The sequence below is a fragment of the Sphaerodactylus townsendi genome, linkage group LG08, assembly GCF_021028975.2.
Source record: "Sphaerodactylus townsendi isolate TG3544 linkage group LG08, MPM_Stown_v2.3, whole genome shotgun sequence".
Lineage (NCBI taxonomy): Eukaryota > Metazoa > Chordata > Lepidosauria > Squamata > Sphaerodactylidae > Sphaerodactylus > Sphaerodactylus townsendi.
The window spans coordinates 81273060-81288511 of NC_059432.1; the positions used below are offsets into that span (position 1 = coordinate 81273060).

The 15452-nt window shown below is 40.7% G+C and overlaps 1 protein-coding gene across 1 annotated transcript in view; it reads left to right on the plus strand.

Annotated features, from left to right (window-relative positions):
• The window catches only part of LOC125438371 (collagen alpha-3(IV) chain-like), a 69995-nt gene that overhangs the window by 29894 nt on the left and 24649 nt on the right, over positions 1–15452 (plus strand). The window contains exons 28-37 of the mRNA XM_048506799.1: positions 1208–1358; positions 2759–2872; positions 4843–5010; positions 6331–6420; positions 6941–6994; positions 7752–7850; positions 9975–10064; positions 11819–11949; positions 12031–12157; positions 15137–15217. Coding sequence (XP_048362756.1) covers positions 1208–1358; positions 2759–2872; positions 4843–5010; positions 6331–6420; positions 6941–6994; positions 7752–7850; positions 9975–10064; positions 11819–11949; positions 12031–12157; positions 15137–15217 — 1105 coding nt within the window. The remainder of the gene's footprint in view (positions 1–1207; positions 1359–2758; positions 2873–4842; positions 5011–6330; positions 6421–6940; positions 6995–7751; positions 7851–9974; positions 10065–11818; positions 11950–12030; positions 12158–15136; positions 15218–15452) is intronic.

Sequence of the window (15452 nt, forward strand, 5' to 3'; positions counted from 1 at the left end):
CATCTTCAGAGGATCTCATAGATCCTCAGATCCTCTGAAGATGCCAGCCACAGATGCAGGCGAAACGTCAGGAGAGAATGCTGCTAGAACACGGCCATACAGCCTGGAAACCACACAGCACCTCAGTGATTCCTGCCGTGACAGCCTTCGACAATACTTCATTTTATTTTTTTTCTTGCTTCCACCCTGGAACATTTTTTATATTAGGGATGTGCTGTCAGATATTAACTAAACAAAATCTACGTTCTGCTATTACCTTTAATATCTTAACACTTAAAATTATATTTGATAATCTCTGAAAAATGTGTAAAGTTATTCTGGTATCTCACTGCCTGCCCTGATTTGGATAGCCCTAGGCTAGCCTGATCTCATCAGATCTCAGAAGCTAAGCAGAGTCAACTTTGGCAAGTATTTAGATGGGAGACTTCCAAGGAATTGCCAGAGTTATGATGTGGAGGCAGGCAAACCGCCTCTGAAGGTCTATTTCCTTAAAAATCCTACAGCTTCACCATTGGTCAGCTGTGACTTGACATTCCCCCCAAAAGTGCCATCTGAGACAATGGCTTGTGGGTTTAATAGTGATCTTTTAACAACCCTATCCAGAGGGTCCTGGCGGGTAGGGACAAAAACTTTTTTTAAAAAAAACCATTCAAGAATCCCCCATGGGGGGAATAGAGATATACCACGAAAAATGTGGTGTATCTCCACTGACAGCATAGGACCCAGACATACAGTGGAAACTAAGGTTGGCCTTATCCCCCAACCTGCCCCTGGAATCCCCCCGGCCACACTGGTGCAGCATTTCATGCCAGTAGGTGTGGGTAAATGCAGCAGTTTCTAGACCAGGCTGTGAAACCATGTGGCACCATGTGGCAAGGTAAGTATCACTCCCACACCCCCACTGGCACACTTGCCCCTTAGAGCTGCATTGGCTGTAGAGCGGGATTTGCCCCTCTGAGTTGAGCTGCCCATGTGATTTCTTTATGTTTGTAAGTTTTTGTAGACATTTATTCTTCTCTGTATTCTGTTCAATGTTTTTATGATCTACAGTAGTTCTGAAAATCCTAGGACAGTTATTAAAAAGAGGACTGTTATACATGCAAAGAATGTGCATGTGCAATATTAACATATCTGCATGAGGAAAAATTGTTTGTTACTTCAACTTAATTTACAACATAAAAATTAGTTTTCTTCTTTTTTATTTTAGGGGGAACCAGGTCCAGTTTTTCCTGGACAGCAAGGTAGACTAGGCTCACCAGGAGAAGAAGGCTCATCAGGTGAAAAGGGTGAAAGAGGAGTCCCAGGACTTCCAGGTCAACAAGGTCGACCAGGTTATGATGGTGCTGATGGGCCAAGAGGTAGAACTATCCGGCCTGAATTCTATGTCATAAGAGCATTTCTGTCATTCATTACCTTTTGCATAAAAATGTTTGCCCCTTGAAATGTTTCCTGGCAACATCCAGAAATTGATTATTCCTTCCATTTGCTTTGGAGTCAAGGATGGGCGAATAATTTCATGCTGAGTTCTTCCCAATGAAAAGATCTGATATATTTATAGTTCTGCCTGCTTTGAAACAGCTGGTCTTTTGTGCAGCTTCCAGCCTGTAGGGTTTTTTTTACCTTTTCCTCTCCACCCTAGTAAAGTCAGTGAGAGTTGGAAAAGAGTCAGAATGATAGTTCCAGCTGATTTACCTGACAGTCAAGCCAACAGCAAGTGGGAAGTCTTCCCCCTTTAAAGCTTCACTTTCGTATTAAGGGAAGTCCTCTTGTATGACTGCCAGAAGGGGTAACAGAACTGCCATCAAAGAGATGCTTAGTTACTGGGTTAGTTCTGGCAAGGAGGTACAAGTGTTCCAGTTCAGCTTGTTTGATCTTGCTGAAAATGGGCCAGCCCTTCTGAACTTTTTGCAATCCTAGCAAAATAGCTATTTTGGAACAACTCTAATCAGTTTTGTTACTGAAGCATGAAATGATAGGCAGAGCCAAGCATTTGGAAGCCAGAGAATAGTAACTGTTGACTGAGAGCCAAACTCTGGAAGTTCCATGAATGGAGCTCATGGTGGTATGTATGTGTTTTTATATTAATTATCAAGCGTGCAAAGCCCTGGTTTGAACTGCAGTCACAATGGGAGAAGATTAAGCTTCCCTTTATACCATGTTCTTGATCTGGCAGTATTTGTCCATCTGGTGCAAATTTGTTAATATGCCCTCTCTTATGCTGTGATCCTGGTCTGAAATGTGGCTCCCCAAGTCTGTTAACTGAATTTTTTTAAATGCTGAGAATTTTGTTCATGGAACTCCCAATATTTCATCAAGCTTGCTCCTGAGCTGCTGTATACTGATGGAATGCCTGTTTTAAGAAGAACAAGAAGCCCGGAGAGTTATTAAGAAGGAAGGACTGAGCATATATGATGATCCAGCCAAAATAAAAGGACACATAGGACAAGGCTAAAGAGGAGTTATTTCATGCCTCTGCCATAAACAGAGCGTGTGAGACATGGAGAATGAACTGAGTGCCTAAATTCCCTGAGGCCATTTTGTATAACGGCTTCAACTGACTAGCAACTACCAATAACAAGATTTATATTCACCTTACCTAACTCATGGGTGATAATTGCAATTTTCTGAAATACATACATCAACAAGATGTTGAGATAGATGCATGATGTTTGTGAATGTGTCAGATAAGAAGTAGAGACGTGCTGGGGATTTTTTAGATAGATATAAAGTGAACAAAGTGAACCACACTTTCTTTCAGGAGAGCCTGGAGCCCCTGGCATTCCAGGAGAAAATGGTATTCCAGGAAAAATGGGTGACTGTCTTACTGGTTTACCAGGACCATCAGGCCCTTGTGGAATTATGGGCCCACAAGGTGAGTCATTTGCTAAGGAACTAGCAGGTATTTGGTAGCTGGAATGCTTGGTGTTTATGCTACAGGGTCTTACAATGTTCCCTCATATCCCCTGTGCTATTTAACATCTACATTTACATGCTGGGAGAGGTCATCTGGAGATTTGGAGTGAGGTGCTACCAATATACAGATGACATGCCGCTCTAGATCTCTGTAACAGCTGAACTGGGTGGGTCTGTGAAACTCCTGAATAGATGCTTGGAGAAAGTATTGGGATGGATGATGGCCAGTAAACTGAATCTGAGTCCCAACAAGACTCTGTTAGTCAAAGGAGAAGCTGCTCAGGGACTGTGGAATGAGCTTGTCCTAGAAGGAGTTGCACTCTCCCTAAAAGAGCAGGTTCATGACTTGGAAGTGCTACTAGATCCTGGCTTATATTTGGAGGTTCAGGTCTCCCCTGTGGCACATAATGCCTTTTATCAGCTGCAGCTGGTTTACCAGCTAGGACTGTTCCTCAGAAAGCATGATCTGGCCACAGTAATCCATGCTCTTATCACATGCAGGTTAAATGACTATAATGTACTCCATGTGGAACTGCCTTGAAATGGTTCAGAAACTTCCATTGGTCCAAAGTACTGTGACCATGCCACTCTCAGGGGCTAGTTACAGAGATTGTATCACCCCTGTGCTGAAAGATCTGCACTGACTATCTTTCTGTTTCTGGCATAATTCAAAGTACTGGTTCTTACCATTGAGGCATTAAATAGCTTGGGGCCTGGGTACCTGAAGGACTGTCTCCTCCCATAGCATCCAGCCAATCAGTTAAGAACTGCCTCTCACGCCCTATTGTCTGTGTACCCTTCCTCAGAGGTGAGGTGGGTGGTGACTAGAGGCAGGGCATTTTCCATGGTGGTACCGTGCCTTTGTAATGCCATGCCTACTTTGTAACGTACCATGCCTATTGTACTTTCTTTTAGGCGCCAGGCTAAAACACATCTTTGTATCCTATTTTATCTTAATTTTATCTTATCAGCTTTCTAATAGGCTGCTTCTGTTTTATGGATAGATTTCTGCTGCTTATGTCTGATACTGAGGTTTTCAGTTATAAGCTGCCTTGAGCAGGACTCTGAAGTGCATGGCATAGAAATATTCTAAACAAATAAAATAAAATGGCATGAAATATTTTAAGCAAATACAGTAAAATAGTAAACAAGATGTATGCTGTACTGTGTGGCCTTATAACCTGATTGACTGTGAAAGCATAAAAAGATTAGGTTCAGATGCAACAGCTATTGTACCTGTGCAATATTATATGTTATGATATTTCACAAGTAAACTCTGCTGAACCCAGTAAGGCTTACTTTTGAATGAATAGCTATAATGTTAGCATGTAAATTAATTAAGTCATAAGGGAGATTGCAACATATTTTGTTAACCAGTAGTACAAGTGATACAAAGTTACTTTTGTCCTTTGATTTTCAAATTGCTAAGAAAAACCTTTTCATCCAAATTGCTTAGGATTTGCTTCCTTTTCTATGCTAGTTTTTGATTTATTTTTTACAAAATTAACCAACATGTTCTTGCCCTATTAATTGTACAATTTTTATCGATTTGCTGGTACAATCCTAATTGTCTGTTTTCTTGATATCTACTTTAATTAATTTTGAGGCTCTGGGTAAAGATTATTTTATTTGTCCAGGCTTTTAATAGTATGTTATTATTCTCCCCCACCCACCCCCCACCCACACTTGCTATATTTGATATTTTGTATCGTTTTCATGTAATTTTCTTTTGGCCTGTTTTATTGTTGTATAAGCATCACTCTAAAATATCTTGAAGACTGAGATCAAAAGATTAGGTGTAAATATCTTAAACATATGGTTAAAGATGCTCACGAACTTCTACTGATGTTTCATTTTCTGGATTTCAGGGCAACCTTGCAGATTTCTTTTGTAAACATAATGTTCATTGTGATATGAATGTTTCCTTAGGAGTCAAAGGTGTACCAGGACCCCAAGGAGACCCAGGTATTCCAGGATTAGACATCCCTGGGCCCCAAGGACAATTTGGACTACCAGGATCACCTGGCTCTCAAGGAAGTAAAGGGCTTCCTGGCCTCAAAGGCCAGGCAGGCAGGCCAGGAATATTAGGAACAACAGGTATTGGTTGTTTGCATTTTTTGTTCTGTATAGATAATTGTCATTACTATCTGTTAAAAATATAAAGCCAGTAGCCTAATATTAAATCTGTGTGTAATGCGCAAGGAAAGGATTATCAGTGTGCAGCAAAGCACACATTGTTTAATTCATAGCAGAATGACACTCCTGCACCAGCAATTGATGTACATGGTTTAGGTCTACAGGACCATCTTTCTCAATATCCTCCAACAGCTTCACTAATCTGAGTCAAGTCTTCTGAAGATACCATTCTGCAAACAGCCAGCCTGAAGAGGTCAGGAAGATTCCTGTGCTTTTAGTATTATGAGCATTGTATACAATTAAATTGTTCAGGAGGGCACTTCAATAAAGGGAATGGGACATTTCATGGCACAGTTCTTTGTATATTATATACTGTTCAGAGCTTGTTCTTAACCATGCAATCCATTTCCATTGCATCGTTTGTTGCTTGCATAACAAAGTCCTTATTTGCATTGTTTTTAATTGTATTTTACTACCCTTATTGCATTGTTTTAAAATGTATAATCTTCACTGAGTGTCATTGAGAAAGGAGAACTGTAAATGAAATAGACATGAAATCATGTGGACAACCTTCTAAGGACTAAATAATAGTACTGTGAGACATACATAAGGCATTTCCCCCCGGTTCAGCAAGAGAGATCTGAGTGCTAAAATAACCTTTTATATACAAATCGTTATTCTAACTTGGATCAGCACATGCAAAAAGATAGTGGCTGCACAGGGAAAGGGAAAGATCACATCCATCATCCAAGCCAAACAATCAGATGGTTGGCATTGACTGTCAACCTGGGTTATTGCTTGCTGAAGCTTGTTTTGTTTTTCTTTATTGCTGCAGAGCATGAATATTAGCCCCCAAGTACAAATATTTTATTAAGGGCCCAACTGCATGGGATACTGATCTTTCTTTGACATTTCCTCTTTAGCATCCCAGCCATCTGCAGCCTCTTGTGTTGAGTCCATGCCAGTTGAAGTAGAAGGAGTGGATGGGTATAGCCACTGGGGTTACGGAGGGAGAACTTCCTTATTTTAATCCCAAATGAGGGTGAATTTTTGTGCTTGCACAGTGTCAAGGAAAGATGGGTGGCAGGGATGCAGTTTGGGAGGGCCTGGTAAAGATCTCAGACAACAGAGGCAGGAAAATAACTTTCTCAGCAAGTCAATGATCTGACTCACAAATAGTTTCATATGTTCAAAAAATTCCAGATATAATTGTTTTCTGTTTCTCTTATAATTTTTTAATCAATACCATTCAGAATGTTTTGCTTGGCTTGCTTCCCACAGGCCCAAGAGGAGACAGAGGCTTAATGGGTCCTGTGGGTATGCCTGGATTACGTGGAGTCTCTGGAAATCCAGGTATCCCTGGAAGCAGAGGTAAGTGATACAGCATTTGCCTTGCTTGTTTGTTGTTTCTACCGTTTGTAGACAGATTACTTGTACAGACATTGATTTAATACGTTCTGTGGTTCTCAGAATAGAAGGCAGGCCACTTATCTCCATCAAAGTAGTTGCTTGAGGAAGTTTGAACTGCTGTCTTTTGTCCCTTTACTTGTTAAATGGATTACAGCTCTGTAACAAAAAACCGCTCTTTGAGTTGCTTATAACAGTATAACGTTTGAAGCAAGCATCGACATGGACCAGTATTCCAGTGTCTGCATATGTCTGCATATGAAAATGTCTGCATTTTGGCTGTCATGCCATTACTTTTTAAAATGCATACAATAGTAAAACACATTGCAAGTTCTCTTTAAGCTTTGGATTCAGATGTGAAAATGAGGAGTATAAAAAAGACTAGGAAGTTGCTCTTGCTGTTCTACCTTCGTAGAAAGGAATTCATTGCAGTCCTTTGGCATTTGATAGCTCTTAGAAAGATTTCTTCATTCTTTTTTTTCAGGTTTTCCTGGCCTTCCAGGACCAAAAGGTAGAAAGGGATCTTCCGGGGAGCAAGGTGAGCCGGGTGACAAAGGTTCTCCTGGAATATCAGAATCCCAAATGAGCTTTGGAGACAAAGGTGAACTAGGAGCCAAAGGTATACAGCCACTTCTAGTGCATTTACAAAGCAACTATGGATTTGTTAGCAGGATTGCACTTGTGGTGAATTTTACAATTGTGTAAAGTTGCAGGTTTTAAGACATTTACACTTCAGAAAAACATATAAATATTTACTTAAATGTTAAATGAAAATATAAAAAGATCCACATAACCCATTTCAAAATACTATTGATACTAGAATAACAGTGCGATTATAAACAGGATAATTCCCTAGTAAACTCATTGACATCAATGAATTTAAAAGGATGTAACTCTGCTTAGGATTGGGCTATAAGTGTGATAACATCTAAATTATAATGTGATGTCATGTTATTGTTTGAAATACAACCCTAATTCCTATTGTATGACTGCCCCTTCACTGGTATAAATGCCCCTTATGCAGGCACAAATGGTATTTACGCAAGTGCAGGGGTCACACAACTTCCTCAGCAGTTCCCTCCTTTTTGGATTCCAGTGTTTTTCATTTTTGTAGATTACTTAAATCATGTTCTTTTCTACCTTGGAGACCTGCCTCAGGTAGAACGAGGATATAAAATGCAAATAGTTGCACGAAGGTAGGGAACAATACTTGTGCTTTTTGTTTGCTTGATATGTTGAAATGAGGGTTCTGCTGATGCTGCTTTTCAGTTTAAGTCCTTTCACTGCTGCTTTAGGACTGCCTGGAAGAGTGGGACACAAAGGAGAAAAAGGAGAGCAAGGTGCACAAGGATGCATGGGTCTCCATGGGCCGCCAGGAACACCAGGTCCATCAGGTATATATAACCTTCCATATTAATTATAACCTGGACCTTAAATTGTCATTCCTTTGGCATAGCAGCAGTTCTATTGACCTATCAGCATTTCCATTTGGAAAGAAGGGGAGGGGAATTTTCATCAGTTCCCTGTAGACCCCTCACCTTGCCCACCACATGGTCCTTTTGGATTGACTGAACCACAGGAGTATATTTTGAGGTGCACGGAAGACTGCAGTGGACCTAGGGAGGTGGTGAAGTTGCCTTCCTCTAGTGTGACTTCACGTGCACTGTTTATGGTGTTAAACAGCCATACCAGCCTTGGAAAAGAACACTGATCCACATAAACCTTTTCTCTGTATCTCATTTTTTAAATGTCCAGATAAGAGACACTTAACATAACAAAAATGGCTTAAGGTGGCACTGCTGGAACCATCCATGATTGTGCTTATTGCAGAAAGAAGAATCTAATTTATGGATCCAGTTGCAAACTTATGATGTAGGCAGGCTAACTCTAAGAAACATTGTTGGGACATGATCAGAATGCATGTTTTAAAAAATAATAAATTTCATAAAATACCGTTTTAAAAATAACCACAAGGCTGAACAGTAATATTTAGAGTAATGGTAACAATACGCTGATTGTATTTAACAACACACTGGGACAATGTGGAATAAACTCTGTTGACCCTTTTTCTGCTGTCTCATTTCCTTTTCACATGACTGTTGTATCGGTCCAATAAGATCAGAGAGCCAACTATGGATGTAGATGGACAATCAAATGGGTGACCCCACCCTATGTACAGTCACAATGATCTGGCATCCGTTTTCACTGTTGCAGGTTGCTTTTTTCAGCATCGCAGTCATGAAAACTGCTGTCAGGTTTCAGTGACTACATTTGTAGACAGAGTCAAGGTACTAAATTCAGCTGTGCTCATGAAGGCATTCAAGGAGAGTCAGGACAGTCAGATCTGAGGATGCATTTCAGACATCTCATGAAGTCAGAAGTGGGATCCAACAGGTTCTCACCAGTTCCCGAGAGTGGGTTACTAATTATTTGTGTGTACCGAGAGGGGGTTACTAATTGGGTCCGCTTTTCCATCTCCACGCCCTTGCCTCCCCAAGAGGCATACTGTCTTTGAATGTGAAGGTTCCATATAGCAATTGCGACTAATAATGTAACTCCCTGAACTGGGTTAATCCCTTTCAGGTACTGCAATTCATTGATTCTCAGCCTTTCGTACCTTTTATCATAGAAAGAACCTGTGTGTTTCACCATTGCTGTGTTCAGATTTGTGAGTTGGGGCATTTTCTATAATGTGATGATGATTTAGAAATGACCTGGTGCAAAAAAAATTTGGTGGGGTGGCTGCCCATGGGGGGGGGCATCCAACTCAGGTTTTGCCCAGGGCTCAGGTTTGCCTACGTATGCTTCTGCCCCCTTTGCTGAGGGGGGGCTGGGGAACCTGTTACTAAAATTTTTGGATCCCACCACTGGATGAAGTGGATTCTGGTCCATGTAACCACATACCAGCATAAATCTGTTAGCCTTTGAGTAGTCACAAGACTGCTTTCTGTTTTTGTATAATTATATTATTCTGAAAGCCAGTTAAGACAGTGGCCATTATATAAATATATTTGGAAAACCTAAATCTCTGTATTTTATAAAAGGTCTTGTACAAGATTTTTTATCACATTTGATTCTTTTCAGAGGGGTTTTCATGCTAAAATAGAATATTTTGAAATGTTTATTTTGTGTGAGGAGTATCCATTTTAATATATGTGTGATTGCTATCTACCACTGACTTCTATAATATGTTATAATCAAGGTGATAAACAACAAAATAAATGTTTTTAGATGGCTATTGGAAAAAGGCATTTTAAAACAGATATCAATGCACTGTGTTTTCATTTTCCAATTCAAACCTGTGGAAGAATAGAAGTCTGAACTTTGCTGTATTCCATTAGATGTAACAATCCTGGGAGCAGAATGAATTAATACCCAATGCAGAAGCAATCATGATCAAATGCTAGGAAATAAATTCCCTTTATTTGTTTGGATATTTTAGCATTCCATGGTAAGCATCCCACCTAATCCTAAAGTGTGTCAAAAACATGCAGTGTCAATTTTGATTACATTTTCAGGTTCCAAAGGTGATAAAGGACTTTCTGGAATTCCTGGGATACAAGGACTGCCAGGAACCCCAGGAGACAGAGGGGACATGGGAGTTCCAGGTATCTGAATGGTCACCTTGAGGACAGTTCTGTAATACCTGCTAGTAGAGTAACAAATATGCTGGATTCATGGCATTGTTTCCTAGGTCTGAAAGGCAGCAATTTGTACCTAAGTGAAAATATTATTATACTGGTTTAAAATTATGGAAGATAAAGAGCATGTAATATAGTAAACAATTTTAACAAGACTGAAATACATTGGATTCAGTGGAGCATTTAGAATGAGTAGAAATGGGATAGTTTGTGCCAATCTCCTTTCATGTTGTTCCTGCCTCCCACACATCTCCCAGGAGCATTTCAGGGAGCACTTTTTTGAAGCTGCAGTGAGAAGGGTGCGTGTGACAAAGACATGTTCCATGGATGCAAATCCCTTCCATCAATATAAATTATTGGTGAATCCAAGCCTCAGTGTGTACCTCCCCCAAGCCATGCTACAATAATATTATTTTGAACTGCTATCCTCATAGCATAATTAGTTAGTTAGTTAGTTAGTTAGTTAGTTAGTTAGTTAGTTAGTTAGTTAGTTAGTTAGTTAGTTAGTTAGTTAGACCGACCGACCGACCGACCGACCGACCGACCGACCGACCGACCGACCGACCGACCGACCGCTCGCCACCGAAGGGCTCTGGGCGGTGTACAACAATAACAAAAAACAATACATAATAAATATCAAACCTAAAACAACATTAAAAACCCTTAAAAACACAGCACAGCAGCAACATCATAAACCCATACTAATTGTTATCGATGGCATCCAAACCAAAAGCTAAAACCGGGAGGGAAAATGGTGTAGCATGGTCCCAGCATCAGGCAGGGGCAGGCAATCCACAGCTGGCCTCCCCAAAAGCCCGGTGGAATAACACAGTTTTACAGGCCCTGCGGAACTCACCAAGGTTCCGCAGGGCCCTAACTGCAGCTGGAAGGGTGTTCCACCAAGCAAGGGCCAGGGCCGTAAAAGCCCTGGCACGGATAGAGGCCAGCCGTATCATGGATGGTCAGGGGATGGTTAGAAAGTTGGCCTCTGCTGATCACAGAGGTTGTAGTCATATCTTAGACATTTGAGGTTTGGAGCTTTTTCCTTTTTATGATGTTCTGTGAGTTGTGAAGAATGTGAGTAGAAATCCTCTATTCATTATTAGGACCATTAGCTGAACAGAAGGATATTTGCTCAGGAACCTACAGTTATTTAGACCACAACAAGAAGGTGCCAGTTGAGGGTATATCAGGTTTAGAGTTGCTAGCCTCCAGGTTGTGTATGGAGACCTCCCACTATTACAATAGACCTTTGTTGCCCTTGAGAAAATGACTGCTTTGGAGGGTGGACTCTATGGCGTTGTATCCTCATAAGGTCCATCCCCTCCCCAAAACTCACCCTCCCCAATCTAGCCCAAATTTCCAGGTATTTTCCAACCCAGAGCTGGCAACCCTAATGAAATTGCAAGTTATATGCTTTTAAACTTTGTTTAGTATTTTATTTTTATTATTTATTCACTTCATTTTATTTCATTTATACCCTACTTTTATCCTTCACTGGGACCAAAGTGCTTACAGCATTATCCCCTTTTCCATTTCATTCCCACAATAACCCTGTGAGGTTAAGCAGAGTGTGTGTGACTGGCCCGTAGTCACTAGCAGCCTTGCATGGCAGAGCAGGAACTTGATAAATGACTATACCACACTGGCTTCTTTTGACTTCTTCTGGTGGTTATGATCTTCTCAGGAAGTTTCCAAATAACCTAAAATTATCATTTCAGGTCCTAAAGGTGAGCAAGGTTCTCCAGGTTTGCCTGGACCTGTAGGTATCTCCGGTCAACCTGGCCTTGCTGGTGTTCCAGGGGACAAAGGAGAACCAGCTTGTGCTACACCAGGAAATCCAGGACCCAAGGTATAGAAAGAGAATAGTAGTTTTGCTGGGACTGTGTACTGCTTCACAGGTTGGTTATTTACTGAAATTAATGCTTCATAGGGCGATTCAGGTCCCCCAGGAGAAAAGGGAAGAAAAGGCGAAAGTGGATCACCAGGGCTACCAGGTCTTGTTGGAGAACCTGGACCTCCTGGGAACAGAGGGGATTCTGGATTACCAGGGATTCCAGGTAAATGATGGCTTTTACAGAGTTGTAGTCTAGAGAAGAATTCTACTAAAATTCAATCAGAAAATAGTTTTCTTGCTTGAAGAGGTACTACCTGTTGGGGGGGGGGGTTAGTTGTGAGAGGACACTATTTCTGACTGATGAACCACACTGATCCTGCTTGATCGATTTAAACTAGCAGTGACTTTCCCAGTGATCGTTCCAGTACTTGTATGGCATATGTTTAATGATAAAGAATGATCTATGGAAGTACCCTGACAGTAACTGTGTAAAGCTACATAAATGTATTTGAATCATTAACTTGTAAGTGCAGCCTTGAATGTTATTCTAGTGGAAACATGGGCTAGAACTCTTCGAAATACATGATATTTTTGTTTTATGTATGATTTTAGATTGGTTGGATTCAAAGGGATCTTTCCAATCACAGATAATCTGCTAACAGAAAGACAGCTTCCATGAGTGGATGATTCCTCTGTGAACACAAGAACACCTTGGAATCCAATCCTGAATATTTTTGAATACATTTCAGACTATTTTGATAAATGTTATTTTAATATATCTTCCTCAAGTTCCTGCATTGGCTGAAAAATGTGGGATACACATTAAAAATAGAATAAAACAATAATTTTCCATACTGCAGGAAGCACAGTTCACAGTGTAATCCAAAAATCAGAGCAAGACTGATTGAACATGCATAGACCCATTTAGCACCTATTCTATGGCAGCAAAAAGGCAACATTTCTCTGCCACTGTTGCATCTGCACATAATTGTCCATATTTCATTTGGTCTACATCATAGGGAATTAGATTCTGGCCACATGATGGTCCATTATGATCAATTGATTACTTACTTTGCAGACAAAATAGCTCAAATCTACTCAGGGTTAGATATTGGTGTGAACGTATGTTCAGACCACATACTTTTGGCACCAACTTGAACTATTTATATGGATATCTTTCAGCTTGTGGAGTCTGAGGATGTAGACAAGATCCTTGGAGGAATGAGGCCTATAACCTGTGTTCTTGACCCAGCCCTTCCTGGCTGATAAAAGTTGCCAGAATGGGGCTTGCTGAGTCATGAAAGGAAGTGGTAAATTCTTCTTTGAGAGTGGAGGTTGTACCACCCATACTCAAGGAGGCAGTGATAGATCTGTTCTGAAAAAACCCTTCCTCAGCACAACTTTGTTGGAGAATTTCTGGCCAGTTTTAGCTTTCCATTCTTGGGCAAGGAGTTTGAGCAGGTGTTCAAGCCAGGTTTGTAACAGAGACAGCTGTGGTTGCCTTGGCTAATGACCTTAGTAATGTTGGCTAGCGAAGCATACCTATTCACCCAGTATTAGAAGATCATGCCTATTATATTAGGTGCTGTGGAACACAGACAAGGTAATGCTGCTGCAGCATCTTGTTTATGGGCTTCTTAGAGGCACCTGGTTGGCCACAGTGTGAACAGACTGCTGAACTGGATGGGCCTTGGTCTGATCCAACATAGCTTTTCTTATACTTTTATGACCTCTACTGAGAATTTGACAACAGAAGTATGACTCTGCTAGTTCTGCTAGATCTCTCAGCTGTCTTTTATACTATTGACCATAGTATCCTACTGAGCCACCTCCTGGCACTGGAACTGGGGGATACTGTTTTAAAGTGGTCTGAGTCCTGTCTGGGGTACTGATTTTAGAGAGTGGTGCTGGGGGGTTCCTGCTTTGCCCTGGCTGTTGACTGTGAGGTGCCTCAAGGTTTCATCTTCTCCCTCATGCTATTTAATATTTATGTGAAGCTGCTGGGAGAGGTCATCAGGACATTTGGACTACGGTGTAACCAATTTGCAGATGTTACCTTCCTATACCTTTCTATCCCATCAAATTCCAAGAATGCTGTTGACATTCTGAACTGGTGCTTCAAGTCAGTAATGGGCTAAGTGAAGATGAACAGACTGAAATGTAATCCTGACAAGACAGAGATTATCTGGATTAGTAGAAAGGCAGTCCTAGGACTTGAGATCTCCCCTGTTTTAGATGGGGTTATGCTACCAGATTCGCAGCTTGGGTATTACTGCTTAACACAACAGTCACCTCAGAAAACCAGGTGGCCATGTTGCTTTTGCCCAGGTTTGGTTGGTGTGACAACTGCATCTGTTCTGTTCAGTCACATCTAGTCATGGAGACCCATGCCTTAGGTACATCTGCTCTGGACTATTGCAATGCACTCTACTTGGGGCTATTCTTGAAGAGTCTTTGGAGGCTGCAACTAGTTCAGAATGCTGCAGCTAGATGCTGTACAGGGCTAGCTATCACAGGCACGTGGCTCCAATATCATAACAACCATACTGGCTATCAATCCATTCCTGAGCCCAGTTCAAGGTGCTGGATTTGCTTTTTAAATCCCTACTGGTTTTAAGGGATATCTGAAAGACCATCTTATTTCATCTTCTTCCTGCCTGTGAATTAAGATCACAGGGAGTAGCCCTCCTGATTGTCCCGTCAATCAAAGAAGCTGGTTTGGTTGGTACAAAAAAGAGGGCCTTTTCAGTGGCAGCCCCACAGCTATGGAACAACCTCTCCGTGGTGGTATGCCTGGCTTCATCACTTTCAATCTACAGCAGGCAATTGAAGATGGTTTTAATTAAGACTGCTTTCAATTAAGTTTGAGTAGTGATTTTAAATTTTATGTTTGTAGGTTGCCTTAAACTCAGTGAGGAAGAAAAGTGGCAAATAAATATTTTAATAAATAAAAACACATAAATGTTTACACAGATATAAGAACCACTATATTCAATTAGACTGTAAAGAAAGGATTGCAGCCTTAATATTAATTCACACAGCACACTGTGAATGAGTATAATGTAAATTAATGTATTTTCAAGGAATAATGCCATTTCAGTTCAAATTATTCTTTTCTTCAGTTGTGACCAAGAATTCACAGATACATTAATCAAAGAGTCTTTTAACACTCCTGCAAATGATTTATTCCCTCTATGCACAGGGCATCCAGGATGTGCAGGTGATATGGGTGATAAAGGGAGAAAAGGATTAGCAGGACAAAATGGCGTCAGAGGTCCTCCAGGTCTGTAACTTATTAATTATCCTATTGGCAGTGCTTTTTTGTTCTTTTAAAAAGTCGATATTTTAACATTTTTGTACCCTTTTAACTGGAGGGTTTGAGTATAATGAATGAGAAGCTATTGTTATCTTTTCAAGGCCCAGGAAAGTCTCTCAGATTTGTCAAGTACAAAGCAAAAAGTGCAGTTATGTTTTAGAACAGACCTACGAAACTTAAGATCCACTGAGACAAATGCACT